Consider the following 17,419-nt stretch of genomic DNA (forward strand, 5'->3'; position numbering starts at 1 on the left):
CCCAGGTTACAAATGAGTTCCGTTCCTGAGTCTGTATTTAAGTCAGATTTGTACGTACGTCGGAACAAGTACATCCGGTATTATTTAGTGTCAGTCAAACATTTGTCTTAGTATATCGTATATATTTTACCTTTCTGTGCATATGAAACACTTAAGAAACGTATGTATTCCAATAAGTAAACCACTGCGTTGCTTAGTAATAATTGTAGCTTTCATCGGGGCAGGGACTTTCACATGCCCCATTATTCTCACTTTATCCTTTAAATTTCTTCCAATCGTTGACTGACTGTAGTCTAACGCTTTTCTAATGACCGTTGGCGTTTCACCTTTTTTCAAACGCTTTATTATTTCCACTTTATTTTCAATCACGATTGCTTCCCATCAATGGAACAGAAACACTGCGGGCGGTGGGTCCCAACCTCCGCCAGCTCCTGAGGTCCGCTGGATCTTAAGGACCACCACACACCGTCAACAGAACAGAAACACTGCGGGCGGCGGGTTCCGACCACCGCACTGAGACAGGCTGAATGGGACAAACGGGGGCTGTGCTGGGTTTGCGTATTTGATCATCCACAATATTCCATGTGGGAATTTAAACTGGAGGTTGCAGTGTTGTTTTTTACGAGGTTGAGTTGCGAGCTCGATATCAAACCAGCACAGACGGTACGGGAGACACTGGATCGACATCAACCCGACACGGAAACCTCCATTCTCCAGCCCAGCGCTGATCTCACTGTTCCACCAGCCGACCGGAATGGGGGGTGGCGGGGTAAGGGTGAATCTTACTCAGAAAATTTTAAACCAAACACAAAGTTAAATACAAAATGGCAGACGGCTTTGGGATCCGACTAAAAATGGTGGACGGCGTTCTCCTTCCTCGGCTCGTAAGTACAAGTTGTCCGTAAGTCAGACGTTCGTAACTCGGGGGACTACCTGTACAAATATTCCCTCCATATTGACTCCATCAAACAAACTCTAATTTTAAAGCTTGCTGTTGAGTCTGCTTCCTTGTTTATCCCCCAAATTGTGCAAACTTTGCCACTAATGGAAGTCTTTGTATCCTGAAACTATCCCATTAAATCTGTTCATGGGCTCTTTGGGTTTTCAGTAAATTGCTGAGACAAATAATAAATGGGGGGGGGGGGATTACATTAAAATTTGTACAAACTTCAGTTGCATTTTTCTTATTTAGCTATTTTTACATAAACTATAGATTTGACTTGCCAACATCAAATGCAGCAGTATGTGCTTTTTTTGCCACAATTAAAGGGCTATTAACTAGATAGCAGTCAATTATGGTATATTTTGAGCAATTTTTCTTAAATGACAACTTTTATGATGAATATTCCAGCTTAAGTAAGGCCGATTACACAGTGCACTACTCAGAATTCATAGTGCTGTCAAAGAGAAGACTGATTGACTTTAGATTTACATATTAATGAGGAGGTTTGTTAATGGGTCCTTGACTCTAAGAAAATAAAAACATATTTATCGAATTTGACAATTATAAATGGAGCTAATGTAGGAAAACTGAGATTAAATCTTTTTAAGCTAATAAATTTGCAAGTCTGATAAAGTAAATCTTTGGGTTTCCAAATTTTAAATGTTTAAAAATGTTATTGTTAAAATCATGTGCTTATGATTGAAAAGTACATAAATTTCAAATGTTGAATAGAGTTTGTTTAATAATTTTTACTAGTTAAAAATATCTTGAATATGAGCAACATAATTGTAAGTACTGTTTATTATCTTAGGCTAGCATTAAAATTTTATGATAAGAGTAAGAAAAATGTTATCTGTTACGGCCATGGAGTTTTCTGTGCCAAATACGGAACGACAACTGGTTTATGGTTTAAGTTCCCAAGCACTGACCGGTATAATAATTGTTAAAAGAGAGTTTTGAAATACATTGCTAAATTAAAGCATTTCAGGGTGTATATTGTATACATTTCTCTGACATTAAATTGGATCTTTGAACTTTTGAATGAAGATAAACTGCTTGAATATTTCATTTGAGGCTTTTGGTATGATTCAATCCTATGTCTATTCCTTCCTTGCATTGGTCTTTGGCTTATTTCTCATTCTATGGGTTTTAAAGGGAACACTTTGATATCTTGATTTTTTTAAATTTAGGATTGGGCATTTATTACAAGCACTAGCTTTTAGGTTGCCTGTATTGGAGACAAAATAAGAGGACAGAATAATGTAAGGTGTTCGTTGTTCTTTACCACTTTATTGTATATAGATCTGGGAACTGGTTTAACACTTGGAACAGAAGAATGTTAGAAATAATTTTTTTTAAATTGTGGGGACCCTTGTTCCTGAAAAAAAATACATATACAGATTGAGAGTTTCCAAGTTCTTTTGTTGAGATTATTTTGTTGAATTAAGTCTAAGCAAAGTTTTAATTGTTATTGCTCCATCATTAATAATCTGCCATTTAAAGAAATGCCTGATCTTTTGCCCAAGATCTCATTGGTTATGGGAATCACAAAATTATTTTTTAAATGTTATTTTTCTTATTTGTTGACTGGATAAATAAGAAAAACATCAGTCTGTAGCGCCTCATTTCCTAGCGTATCCGAACCGACTCACAATTAGATAGCCTACGGGGGTTTGCGAGCACAGAGCTTTGGAGCCTCTTCGCCATGGGGGGCCGGTTGACAGAGGCTTAAAAGTGAGGCTGAAGTTTTCGAATAAAGTTTTTCCTTCGACTGCAGTTACCGACTCCGTGTCGTAATTTTAGCGCTGCTTGTAGCACACCGCTACAATTGGTGACCCCGACGGTCCAAACGATTTTTGGACCAGAAATGACCGACGCCGCCTCTGTTCATGCGGTTTCGTTGAAACTGCCGGGTTTCTGGACACAGCGCCCGGACCTATGGTTCCAGCAAGCCGAAGCCCAATTCCACGTTCGCCGGATCACCTCAGAAGACACCCGCTACTACTACGTGGTGGGCTCCCTCGACCAGGACACAGCTGCCCAGGTCGCGGAGTTCATACAGTCGCCCCCGGCAGACGGCAAGTACACAGAATTCAAAGCCCTGCTCCTCAGGACTTTCGGACTCTCACGGCGCGAGCGGGCTGCCCGTTTACTGCACCTGGATGGCTTGGGCGACAGACCTCCATCGGCTTTAATGAATGAGATGTTGTCTCTGGCCGAGGGACACACAGGCCTCATGTTTGAGCAGGCATTCCTGGAGCAGCTGCCCGAGGACATACGCCTGCTGCTGTCCGACGCGGATTTCAGTGACCCCCGGAAGGTGGCAGCCCGGGCGGACTTGCTGTGGAACGCCAAAAAGGTGAGCGGGGCGTCCATCGCACAGATCTCCCAGCCACGCTCCCGGCAGCAAACCAGTCCAGGCCCGGCCGCAGAGCCCACTAACCCCCGGCCCAATGACCACTGGTGCTTCTACCACCAGCGGTGGGGCGCAGAAGCCCGCCGTTGCCGCCCGCCCTGCAAGTTCCCGGGAAACGCCAGGGCCAGCCGCCGCTGATGGCTACGGCGGCTGGCCATCGGGATAGCCTCCTGTATGTGTGGGATAGAGGGTCGGGACGCCGGTTTTTGGTCGATACTGGGGCTGAGATCAGCGTTTTACCTCCGACGAGTTACGACACCCGCAGCAGGGCACCGGGTCCCCCCCTGAGGGCCGCGAATGGCAGCACAGTAAGGACCTATGGCACCCGTCAGGTGCAGCTACTGTTCGGCCCCAGCCAGTTCACGTGGGACTTCACACTGGCCGCCGTAGCCCAACCGCTTCTGGGTGCGGATTTTTTGCGAGCTCACAGCCTGCTGGTTGACCTGCCCAGGAAGAGACTGGTACACGCCGAGACCTTTCAGACGTTCTCCCTGGGCGCGGCCCAGTTGCCAGCCCCTCACCTCGGCTCCATCACGCTGTCCGACAACGACTTCACCAGGGTCCTGGCGGAGTTCCCATCGGTTCTGGCACCGCAGTTCGCAGCAGCCATGCCCAGGCACGGCGTACAGCACCACATCCCGACACAGGGACCACCCCTCCATGCCCGTGCTCGGCGGCTTCCCCCGGACAAGCTCCGACTGGCGAAGGAGGAGTTCCAGAGAATGGAGGAATTGGGGATCATCCGGCGGTCCGACAGCCCCTGGGCTTCCCCCCTGCACATGGTGCCCAAAGCGACGGGGGGCTGGAGACCGTGCGGCGACTACCGCAGGCTGAACGAGGCTACCACACCGGACCGCTACCCTGTGCCGCACATTCAGGACTTTGCGGCAAACCTGCACGGCGCCCGGATCTTCTCCAAGGTCGACCTTGTCCGAGGGTACCATCAAATCCCGTTGCATCCTGACGACGTCCCCAAAACGGCTCTCATCACCCCGTTTGGCCTCTTCGAGTTCCTCCGCATGCCGTTCGGCCTGAAGAATGCCGCACAGACGTTCCAGCGGTTAATGGACGCGGTGGGATGGGACCTGGACTTCGCGTTCATCTATTTGGATGACATCCTCATAGCCAGCGGCAGTCGTCAGGAGCATCTGTCCCACCTCCGTCAACTCTGCGCCCGACTGAGTGAGTACGGTCTTACAATCAACCCTGCCAAATGCCAGTTCGGACTTGATACCATTGACTTCCTGGGCCACAGGATTACTAAAGACGGGGCAGCCCCTCTGCCCGCTAAGGTAGATGCGGTCCGCCACTTCCCCCGACCCACCACGATCAAAGGCCTTCAGGAATTCGTAGGTATGGTCAATTTCTACCGCCGCTTCCTCCCTTCAGCTGCCCGGATCATGCGCCCCCTGTTCGCCCTGATGTCGGGTCCGAGCAAGGACATTACCTGGGACGAGGAGTCCGCCGCCGCTTTCGTTCAAACGAAGGAAGCTTTGGCTGACGCCGCAATGCTAGTACATCCCAGAATGGACACCCCTACCGCCCTCACAGTGGACGCATCAAACACGGCAGTCGGTGGGGTGCTGGAGCAGCTCATCGCAGGTCGCTGGCAACCCCTGGCGTTTTTCAGCAAACACCTGCGGCCACCCGAGCTCAAGTACAGTGCTTTTGACCGGGAACTGTTGGCGCTCTACCTGGCAATCCGGCATTTCAGGTACTTCCTAGAAGGTCGGCCCTTCACCGCGTTCACGGACCACAAACCGCTTACCTTTGCGTTTACGAAAGCATCCGACCCCTGGTCATCCCGCCAGCAACGCCACCTGTCCTACATCTCTGAATACACAACGGATGTCCGGCACGTCTCGGGTAAGGACAATGTCGTGGCGGATGCGCTTTCTCGCCCTACCGTTCATGCCCTTTCCCAAGGGGTAGACTTTGAGGCACTGGCAGAGGCACAGCAGGTAGATGAGGAGATTCCGAGTTACAGGACTGCAGTCTCTGGTTTGCAGCTCCAGGACCTCCCCGTGGGCCCAGGTGAGAGGACTCTACTCTGTGACGTCGCCACCGACCAGCCCCGTCCAGTCGTCCCCGCAGCCTGGCGGCGACGTGTTTTCGACTCCATTCATAACTTGGCGCATCCCTCCATCCAGACAACTGTCCGGCTGGTTTCCAGCAGGTTCGTTTGGCACGGTCTCCGCAAACAGGTCAGTGAATGGGCCAGAACGTGCATGCACTGCCAGACGGCCAAGGTTCAGCGGCACACCAAAGCCCCACCGCAGCAGTTCCATCCCGCCCACCGGCGTTTCGACCACATTCATGTGGATATCGTGGGCCCCCTGCCAGTGTCGCGCGGAGCGCGTTACCTCCTGACTATCGTGGACCGGTTCACAAGATGGCCAGAGGCGGTCCCGCTCACCGACACCACCTCCGAATCTTGCGCCCGAACCCTGCTCGCCACCTGGATATCCCGCTTTGGTGTACCAGCCCACATTACCTCCGACAGAGGCGCCCAGTTCACCTCCAGCCTGTGGTCAGCTATGGCCAGCCTTTTGGGGACTCAGCTGCACCACACCACTGCCTACCACCCACAGTCGAACGGGCTAGTGGAGCGTTTCCACCGTCACCTGAAGTCGGCCCTCATGGCCCGCCTGCGAGGAGCCAACTGGGTGGACGAGCTTCCCTGGGTCCTTCTCGGCATCCGCACAGCGCCCAAGGACGACCTGCACGCCTCGTCGGCCGAATTGGTATACGGCGCGCCCCTGGCCGTCCCCGGGGAGTTCCTACCAGCCCCGAGGGGGCAAGAGGAAGAACCCGCTGCAGTCCTGGGCAGACTTCGCGAGAAGCTCGGTAACCTGGCCCCCATACCCACTTCACAGCATGGGCGGCACCCGACCTGCGTACCCAAAGACCTACGGAACTGTAAGTTTGTGTTTGTACGAAGGGGCGGGCATCGGCCACCGCTGCAGTGGCCATACGAGGGGCCGTTTACGGTGCTCCGGAACAACGGGTCCACGTTCGTGCTGGACGTTGGGGGGAAGGAGGAGGTTTTCACGGTGGACCGCCTCAAGCCGGCCCATGTGGACCTGGCGCAACCGGCCGAGTTTCCGGCGCCTCGGCGCAGAGGCCGACCTCCCAAGCAGGTTCTGGCCCAGGCTGTGGACATTGGGGGGTGTATCGCCGGTTCTGGGGGGGGGTTATGTAGCGCCTCATTTCCTAGCGTATCCGAACCGACTCACAATTAGATAGCCTACGGGGGTTTGGGAGCACAGAGCTTTGGAGCCTCTTCGCCATGGGGGGCCGGTTGACAGAGGCTTAAAAGTGAGGCTGAAGTTTTCGAATAAAGTTTTTCCTTCGACTGCAGTTACCGACTCCGTGTCGTAATTTTAGCGCTGCTTGTAGCACACCGCTACAAGTCCCTAATTTCCCTTTGCAGTTAGTAGTTTGATAGGTATTGCTCGGAAAGAGCGACATTCATAAGAAAAACAAATTAACAGCAAATTACACACAATTATATAAGAGAGAAACAATAAACTGGAGTCCATCATAGAGCTAAATGGTCGTAGTCCTGCTGTGCTGAAATAGTGATGAGGGTTGTGCTGGTTGGTAAGTAGTTGTTCCTGAAGCTGGTGGCATGGGTTGTCAGGCTCCTGTGCCTCCTGCCCGATGGTTGGCGTGGCTCAGGTGGTGGGATAGATATTGTCTTTCTGAGGCAGCGCCTCACAACTGCTGAGGGGAGCGGGTGCAGTAAAGTTAGGTGATGTAAATGCAGCTGATCTAGAAGTTTCGTGACCACCCTTAATGTTACCAGTTTTTCATTTATTGATTTATTGATCTTAAGTTCCCCAACTGCTCTTGAGGGATTCAAATTGATGTCTCTAAATCAATAGTTGATAGCTTTGTTACTGTACTCTTAGCAGGTTACTGATGAAAGTTGCTGTTCCCCTGCATTTTTGCAATTGCAATTGATTTACTTCGTTTACTAAAGGTTTATTTGGATAAGGGATCAAATTTGTAATGTTACCTCTACTTAAACCTTTTTTTGATAATTAACCAAACCCAAATTAGACTTGTGTAATAAAATACCAGCAGGCTTTGACAGGGAGCCGTTTCTAATAACAGTATTGGTCTTTGAATCCTGAATACCGGGATGAGCAACCACTGCGACTTTTATACTCCTTATTACTGAATGATTATTTACATCCCTGATCAAAATATTATTTTTCTGTATATTATGCTGCATGAATATAATCAATATAGTCCAGTTTAATGTTGAGAAGTCACTCATTATTGTCTGTGTTACCTGCAAACGTTATTATTGGAATATTCTCTAGACTTCTGCCCATGCTGACCGTCAAGTATCTACAGCACACCAAGGGCCTATCTCTGTGCTGTAAGACACAACAACTTCTTGTTATCTGAACTTCATAAAAAGTTTATCCAAAATCATTGAACACATCTACATGAAATGCTGTCGTAGGAAAGCAGCGTCCATCATCAAAGATCCTCACCACCCAGGCCATGCTCTTTTCTCGCTGCTGCCATCAGGTAGAAGGTACAGGTGCCTCAGGACTCACACAAACAGGTTCAGCAACAGTTGCTACCCCTCAACCATCAGGCTCTTGAATAAAAGAGGATAACTACACTCATTCTATTCAGATGTTCCCACAACCAATGATCTCACTTTAAGGTTTCCTTATCTTGTTATTTCATGTTCTTGTTATTTATTGCTATTTATTTATATTTGCATTTGCACAATTTTTTATCTTCTATACTCTTCTTGATCTTTCATTGACCCTGTTATAATTACTATTCTGTAGATTTGCTGAAAAAGAATTTCAGGGTTATGTGTAGTGACATGTATGTCCTCTGATAATAAAATTTACTTTGAACTTGGAAAACTCTGGTGCCTTTATGCTGTCATACGTTTGACATCTATTGGCTTGTCGTACTCTAAATCTTTCATTAACCTCTTAATTCTCAATCTTTCACCTCCTGCTCACCGCGGAACATTTTTTGTGTTCTTCATCATGTTTGTTCTTCTTGTAACTCTTAAAATCCAAAAGCATCACATAACCTCTGGCAATATCTGCTGTGGCCAGGCATTCACTTTTGTCTGATTATCCTTCTGTGAAAGGCCATTGCATATTTTTCCTCTACATTAAATCCTCAATATAAGCATTAGTTGTTCAGGGTAAAGAAGCTGCTGGCTTCAGCAATGTAAATTCATGAGGTAGACATGGATGGCTGAATAGTTCTTGGTAGATTAAATTCACACTGTTTTTTAGGTATGTTGCAGAGTGGAAAAAAAATAGCATGTTTGCTGAATTAGCCAAGGGTGAAGCTGAAAAAGATTTAGGGATGGTAATACACTTGGCACTTAAGATGTCCAGTTATTGTGGCGCAACAATCAATGAAGGAAATAGGATGATGAATTATACAGATGGAGCAGCAGAAAGAAAGTCAGAGTATTGTGCTGAAACTGTGCGCTCCTTTGGTCATAGTGCAGTCTGAGTGCTGTTTGCTTTTAGTCACTGAAGCAAAAAGTAGATATTGAGTCCTTGGAGTTGAAAGAAAAGCCACATGGATGATTACAGGTCTACCTCAGGTTACAGCAGGGATCTGTTCCTATAAACTGTTGGTAACCTGAAGTTTGCAAGTCAGAAATGTGGCCATTAATCAAGTTCCCACACAGCACTGGCAAATCCATACCGCTGGTCTCCCAAATGTTCATTCTTGTGCATTCTGTAGGTCGGGCCTTTGTAAACCAGGGAAGATGTGTACTAGTGTGTAGATAAACCAAAACTTGGACTCCTAGGCCTCAAAATTAAATTGTATCGAAAAGCTGAATTTGGAATTGGAATTGCTGAAAAGTAAATTTAGGATTGATTTGCAGGTCACTTGAAAAGCATATTAATGTATAGGGTTAATTGAATTCTATTTGTGAGTGATGAAATGGATGGGAAGAGAGTGTTATGATGGGATGAATGGTCTTTTTGTTTGCTTTTTGTAATTTATTAAAGCAAAGTTATTACACTTTTTGTTCATACCTTTGAGCCCCTGTGTTAATTTTAATATTGCCTTATTAGCTATTTTTGGACATTATCATACAAATATTTCCTAAAGGATTAAAGCAACTTTTTCCAAATGAATGTTTTGAAGAAGAAAATATTGGAGCAGGTTGTAGCTGTGAATATTGCTTTGGGGTAGCATTAATGTCCTAATACAAAATATCCAATTGATAATCGATACCGTCACATAGGTAAATAATTCAATACCTCCTACTGCATTAAGGTAGCCCAGGGAAACAGTCTGATAACTACCCCAAGAGATCACATTGTCATTGATCCAATCATGCATGGTTAATGCTGGAAATGGGATTCTCTATACAGTTTTTCCACAAACTACATTTTGCATTTGTATTCCACTGATGAAGCTATCTCCCATGTTGTGAACCAAGAAAAGTAATTTGTATTGTTTGAGGATCGTGATGCAAAAAATTTGTGTGTGTGTGTGTGTGTGTGTGTGTGTGTGTATTGGGGTATGCATGTAGTTGCAGAATGTGATAATACATTATTCAACATGACAAAAGTGAAGTTCACATTTAATAGTAACAGATCACTGGACGCTTTAGGATTTTGGCTAAAGTATCCTGATTAGATGGAGGAGAGATTTGAAAGAAGATGGCGGAAACTGAAGATGCACATGCAGCATTTTAGGAACAACTTTTTCCCCTCAGCAATCAGATTTCTGAATAGTCACTGAAAACTACTTTGTTACTTGTCTTTTGCACTGTTCCTTTACATTTCTAATGTATGGTAACCTTTTATGTGTAGCACTCTACTGCTGTGTAACAAATTTCATGACATGTCAGTGATAATAAACCTGATTCTGCTTAAATTTTTTTACTTGTAGTTATTACCTGAATTTCAGGAAGATGGGCTTGAGCCATGTTTTATTGTTGGTCCTCAAATTGGCCACCACCCTACACTGCTGCAGTTTGTGTTGCGAAGTTCTGAGATTCCAAATCAAGATGATAGGTGACTTGGAGAAAAAAATTACTTTGGTGGTGTTCCCACGCATCTTTGTATTCTAATGACACACATGTTTAAAAAGTAGAGTCAAACCATTTATCTGTAACAATCAACTGTAATAAATCACAAATAATGTGGATTGAGCATTTGTAAGTAATGATCGTCTTCCAATTTATAATCTAGATTTGTATCTATATGGGTAACAGGTATCTTAGACTGCCTCTAAGATAGTCTAATAATTAAATCGTGTTTTCCCCCTCCCAGTATAGATGCTTGAAAAAATGTATATTCTTTGCTTAATTGTGAAGTTAACTTTTTGTTTCACATTGCCGTTGTACATACCACGACTGAGGTTTTTTTTAACCTGTTTCAGGGCTGGCTGGCTTATGGGCACAAGGACACATTATAGCCTAAAGTTTCTCTGGTACTGCTGTTTCAGATCATCAACCATTGAAATCTTTGTTCTTCATTTGAAAGAATCACATTGGTTTTCTTCTCTTTCTATATCAATTGTTAACATAAAACATAGAAAACAGGAGAAGGAGCAGGCCATTTGGCCTTTTGAGTGTGCTGCTCCATTCTCAGCATTGATGACTGCATCCTGACTGGCTGCATCACAGCCTGGTACAGGAACTGCACCAACCTTGATCGCTGGGCACTGCAGAGAGTGGTACGGACAGCCCAGCGCATCTGTGGATGTGAACTTCCCTCCATTGAGGACATTTACAGCAGCAGGTGCTTAAAGAAGGCCTGGAAGATTATCGGGGACTCCAGTCACCCCCAACCACAAACTGTTTCAGCTGCTTCCGTCTGGACCAACTGGCTATGGGACAGCTTCTTTCTACAAGCCATTTAACTTATAAATTGACATATCTGCACATTGTGACAGAGCCATAACGCAAAGATTTTTACTCCTTCACATTGTGAAATGGATGTAGGATTTAAATAAATTCAGTTCAATTCAGTGATTGTCTCAGCACCATATTCCTATACTCTCTCCATTGTCTCCTATTTTTTAATCTCCACCAGCTCTTCATTTTCCAAGTTCAAAGTAAATTTATTATCAAGCCACATATATGTCACCATATGCAACCCTGAGATTTATTTTCTTGTGGGCATACTCAATAAATCCATAATAGTATAGAAACAACAATGGAATCAATGAAAGACTGTATTGAATCCTTTAACTTCATTAACTAATGTCTTCACTGATCTCTTCTTCAGCTGTCACCCCTTTTTATTGTTTCCTGTCTGTTGCCCTCCCTATTGCAGACTTTTGTGTTGTCTCAACTGCTCCTCTTTTTCGCTGCATTCTCAGTATTTATTTTACATATTTCTCAGTTCTGATGTAAGGATGTTGACTCTTTTCTACTCCACCCCCCCCCCCCCCATTATAACATCAGATATACCCAAGTAATTCCTGTTGTGTTCCAACTTCCACAAACTCCCCAAGTCTCAAAACATTTCCCTTAGTATCTTTAAGTATTCCCTCAAACACGAGGAAATCTGCAGATGCTGGAAATTCAAGCAACACACACAAAATGCTGGTGGATTGCAACAGGCCAGGCAGCATCTATAGGGAGAAGTACATTCGATGTTTTGGGCTGAGACCCTTCGTTAGAAGACCCTGACGAAGGGTCTTGGCCCGAAACAATGACTGTACTTCTTCCTATAGATGCTGCCTGGCCTGCTGCGTTCTACCAGTATTTTGTGTGTGTTGCTTAAGTATTCCCTGCTGGTTTTATTCTTGAGAAATAATTTTTCCAAAAACTTGTTAACAATTTTACAGCTTTTAAGTTCGCCTCTTTCTTAGCTTGATAGTGAAATTAAGAATGATCAGTTGTAAAAGTTCTTTCTGCTAATCAGAATCTATGCAGTTTCAGTCAATGAATATAATATGGTTAAATTTTCTTAATGGTTTACATTTGCATTTTGCATAAAATTAATTTTGAGAAAATTTCTTGAAGAAAAGATGGTGATCACGTCAATGGGCCTTATCTTTTAACAGTGGAGTACATCTTTCTTTGAACCTTTCACCTACTGCCACCTTTTATTGAAAAAACGGTGGTGTAATTCCAAATTAATCTTATCCAGAAGTGCTAGTAGAAGCAGAGAGGAGTGTGTCATTGTGAGTTTAACTGGGTATGGATTCAGTTCCAGATAGTAAATCGCAAGACATGTAAGTATAGAGTCATATGTCATATTCCATATTCTGTTTGTCTAACAGACTTTAAAATCATCTGACAACACACACAAAATGCTGGAGGAACTCAGCAAGTCAGGCAGCATCTACGGAGGGGAATAAACAGATGATGTTTCGGGACAAAACATTTCATCATACTAGAAAGGTAGTGGACAGAACCAAGAATAAGATGGGGGGAGTGGAAGGAGTACTAATAGGTGAGACCAGGCAGTGGGTAGAGGAGGGGATAAGTGGGAACAGGGGGAAGGTGAGTGAAATAAAAAAGGTGGGAGAGGATAGGTGGAAGGGCTGAAAAAGAAGGAATCGGAGTGGAACATGAAAGAAAGGAATGAAGGAGAGGAGCCTCTAAGGGAGGTGATGGACAGGGGGCAGGTGAGGAGTAAAGAAGGGGTGAGAGGGTAACCAGAGTGGGGAACGGAAAAAGAAGTAGCAAGCAGTAGAAATTATTAGAAATTGAAAATCAGAAGTTCATGCCATCAGGTTGGAGGCTGCTCAGACAGAATATGAGGTGTTGTTCCTCCGACCTGAGTTTGGCCTTATTATGACAGTAGAGGTGGCTAAGAGATGCCAGAATGGGAATGTGAAGTTGAATTGAAATGGTCTAAGCAGTTACGTCTCTGTGGGAACCTATTGCTGTAGGTATATTATTCCTTGATATGATGTAGATCTTCAATTAAATCTTGCCAGCAAACAAAGTCTTGCCATCTGAATAAAATCTCTATTACTACTGTTTTGTGTTGAGCTTTGTTGCTCTACTTTTTTCATTTGCCAATTGGATCTTCACTGTTGTTCCTTTGACAGAGCTTTTATTGCACTTCCTCACTGAAGATTTTACATTGCTTTTTAAAAACTCTGCTCACAAATACTGTGGTTATTGTGGCACAGTGTGCTAGTGTTCTGTGAGATTAAGCTAAAAGATTTTTATTTGCAGACATTTGTGAAATTTGTATATCATATTGTATAATTATTTTTAAAATTGTAGAGTGTTCTTGATCTCAGCATGATTTTCACACCACAGTTAACTCAGTAAGCACTGTAACGTTACTCATGGAAAGGATCTTGCAAATGTATTATCAATTTGCGGATCAGGCTAGGTAGACTTAATAGAACCGTAATTTCCAGAACCCTGTTTTTTCATAGTTTTCATAAAATATTGTCAGTGTGTTGGCACTGCTGCTTGGTTTTACTTCTGTAATCAAAAGGATTGTATAGATGCAGAATTAATGTATTGAAATATTAAGCAGAAGGTTAGATCATGATAAGGATAAATTGGGAGAAAACTTGCATTTTCTCAGCATTGGAATAGTCTTTTTTGAAAAAAATAGTTGACAACCATGCTGGAGAATTTCTGCTCTCGTTAAGTTAATATTTCTACCAGTTTGGATCTGACTCCTAATTGAAGATTATTGACGTTTATGTACAACAACAGAGTACAGTTTACTGTTACTAAGTGGAGTTGATGGCTTGCTGTCATCTAAAGCACTGAACAGCCATGCTGCAGCCAGTTACTGTGAAAATGGCGTACTTTCAGGTTGTGCACTGTTTGGGTTCTCAAAGGGACTGACTTAGGTTTGCTTTTACTTCACTAACAGCACTCAATTCATTTATTGTGGTTTTTGACAGTAAAGGCAATTGGTCCCATGACGGGAGTGTTTTTTAAAGAGCATCTGTAGTAACGTTTCAAATGAGTGCGTTGGTTTTACTATTTGCCTAAGCATTTTATTGTATTTTTCAAGAAGTAATTTAATTGTATGTTAAAAGTAGTCATGTACCTGCAGTGTTGGCAACAAGCAGTTCTAGACAGAAAAATAAATGTAAGAAAACGTGTCTTTTTGGACAAAGTTTATGTGGTGAGTTAATGAATAATCTTGAAATAACCCCATTAATAGTGCAGAATGCTTCACATTTATGAAAAAATATTTAATGATGCGTTGTGACCGGTGTTACCTAAAGCTTTTAATGACTATATAATAGATTGTCCATGACTATGGATTGTAATCTGTCCTTTTATGGAATAATGCTGGTTGCAGTGAACATTTTATTTGAATTTTGTTTAGCAGTATACCCAATATGTCAAGTTGTATACTGGATATGGAAATAATACTATAGGAGTTTACAGCAAGAAATGAAACTCTTTAACCAATGTCTATTGGCACTTTACCAGAGGCAAATGTGGTCTGGTTTAGAGAAATTATGGATATTGCAAGCAGACAGAATAAAAAAAAACCTTAATATTTTCCATTGACTTCTCCTCAGCATTGTGATTAAACACTCCTGGCTTTGGTTGTTATGTATGTTTTAAATACTGAAAGAATTTGTAAGTCTTACTGAAATATTGTTTGGTTTGTTGCAATTAATGATCTCTTGCCTCTCAGGAAGAGTTGCATGAAGCAAACCGTGAAAAAAAATTCTATGATTCTGATGAAGAAAAGGATGATAATGATGGCATTGATATACCGGTACCATATGTGATGGACCCAGATCACCGCCTGCTCCTCCGTAACACCAGGCCTTTATTACAAAGCAGAAATGCTGCAGTATGTATCATAATACCTTATATTTTAAAATATTATAAAATTGGTAAATTTGTGTCAGTTTTGGTGTGTAAAAATAACAGGAAAGGAGAATGTCACAGACAGTAATGTAACATTCCTCTAAACAGATTATCTCTAGATTAGGTTCAATGGTAAAGTGAAAGTTGAGGAAGAACAGTTACGCTGTTTGACTGGCATTGCTGTCTATCAGGTTAAGATAGGGCCACACACATACAAACTACTTTTAGTTATGATCTACCTCCAACTCTGATTAACCATTTGCAGTATTCAAGTGATTTCAACCATAATTGAAGTTAAATAGTGCAGTAGAATTGTGACATTTAAATAATAAAATATGCCCATTAGCTGCAATATGTATATTGCCACTTCGTGTATGCAGAAGCACGTAACTTTACAGGGGAAGACGGCTCTGATGTGACACTGGAGCATCTGGCCTGCCAGTTTTCACTTTAGACTTGTTTGCACGTTGTGTGGACATGAGGGAAAAAAACTACATGTCATTTATAGGAAAAGAAATGTTTTATCAGCTTTGTACTGGCACTTATTTAGGTCATTTGAAAATAAGGGGATTATTAGATTTCAGCAAAATTGTCATTACTATTATACTTAAAGCAAGGGCCTTTGGAAGAATAAGGTTTAAACACTTACAATGTGAGATAATTAGCCTGGTGACCAAAATCTTACTTTTACACAAATACCAAAATGTTGCATGGTTGTGCAGTAACCTTGGGAAATAACTGCATAGAATTTGCATGTTTTACCCATGACTGCATGGATTTTCAGAGTGCTGTGGGATTCCTCCCAAACCCTGAAAAAGAAATGCTTGAAGGTTAATTGGTTTCCCCTTATTGTGTATTTTCTTAAGAGATAGAGTATGTGTTTGCACGTTTCATGGATACCACTATATGATGAAAAAGGCTACATTGAATCCATTGACACAAGAGATTCTGCAGATGCTGGAAATCCAGCATAACATACACAAAATGCTGGAGGAACGCAGGCAGTAGAGGGAAATAAGCAGTTGATGTTTCAGGCCAAGTGGTCAAAGAGAGAACGTATAAATTTCACACACACTGCTGTGGGGGCCAGGATTAACGTGGATTGCAATAGCTGTGAGACTGCTGCACACCGCCTGCTACATTACTGTGGGCCTCAAGATTGTGCTGCTTAATGGGTAGAAAAAAAGAACTGGAGGATTTGATAGCGTATGTGAGAGATTATGTTGCAGACCATAGAAAAAGCAAGGAGAGGAGGCTTGGGGCTGATGGGATTCCTCTTATAATGTAAGTAAGTAATTAAACTGTGAGCATGAATATGGTAAAGAAAACTCCCGATTTGGTTGGGTGGAACAAAATTCATTGTTTGGCTTTTAAAACAAAATTATCAGTATGGTTAATTGAACTAATTTTGTTTGCAATCTAAAAATAATTGAGTGTAGTATTTTTGAAAAGAAGGTGCTAATTCTTCCACCATCTTAGAACACTATTCATATTACTACTTCAAATCAAATCATTGTTCTTTCTACCACTTAACATTGAAACCCCCCATTTCCAGTCCACATGAGGAAGCTTGACTTTATGTCAGGTTTTAATATAGGTAGCTTTCCCAACCATCTTTCGAGTATAAGCTGTGTGGAAGACGAAGACTGAGGGGAATCAGGAACAAGTTTTGAGGGTAGTATGAAAGAAAAAGAAAGAGAGATGGAAGGAAAGTAAGACATTCAGGAGGAGGAGCATGATGAAAGATGTGGATTAAAGCAAGAGATTTGTGGCCTTGGAAGAGGGGAATGAAGGTTTGGAGAGCTTTGGATCCATTTGGATTTATAAGTATTATAAATAATTGTAATAGGACAGGAAGTGGTGCATGACAAACAGGAGAAAGTCTGCAGATGCTGGAAATCCACAGTAACACACTAAGTGCTGGAGGAACTCAACAGGCCAGGCAGTATCTATGGAAAAGAGTAAACGGTTAACGTTTCAGGCCGAGACCTGCATCTTGAACACTGCATTGTCTGATTCTGCAATAGTACAGTTGTTGATGAAGCATAAGCAAGCTGAAGATCGTTTCTTATGCTCTTGACATAATTCACAATTCTTAACCCCAATCCTGTGCCTTCAGCTGATTTTGACTAAAGCTTAAAATCCTTTTTTTTTAAATTGTTGCATCTGTACCATTACCCGCCATCTTCTCACAGCAGTTATCAGGCAGTATGTGTAAAAGCCTGAAGTCCCAAATTATCAGGTTTAAGAAGAATTGCTTCCCGTCAGACCC

The 17,419-nt window shown here is 43.1% G+C and overlaps 1 protein-coding gene across 2 annotated transcripts in view; it reads left to right on the forward strand.

The window, feature by feature from the left end:
• Positions 1-17,419, forward strand: part of ap3b1a (adaptor related protein complex 3 subunit beta 1a) — a 251,519-nt gene that overhangs the window by 78,120 nt on the left and 155,980 nt on the right. For both annotated transcript variants that reach the window (XM_059974482.1, XM_059974483.1), the window contains exon 8: positions 14,969-15,130. In XM_059974482.1, the coding sequence (XP_059830465.1) occupies positions 14,969-15,130 (162 nt within the window). The remainder of the gene's footprint in view (positions 1-14,968; positions 15,131-17,419) is intronic.

The sequence above is a fragment of the Hypanus sabinus genome, chromosome 7, assembly GCF_030144855.1.
Source record: "Hypanus sabinus isolate sHypSab1 chromosome 7, sHypSab1.hap1, whole genome shotgun sequence".
Taxonomy (NCBI): domain Eukaryota; kingdom Metazoa; phylum Chordata; class Chondrichthyes; order Myliobatiformes; family Dasyatidae; genus Hypanus; species Hypanus sabinus.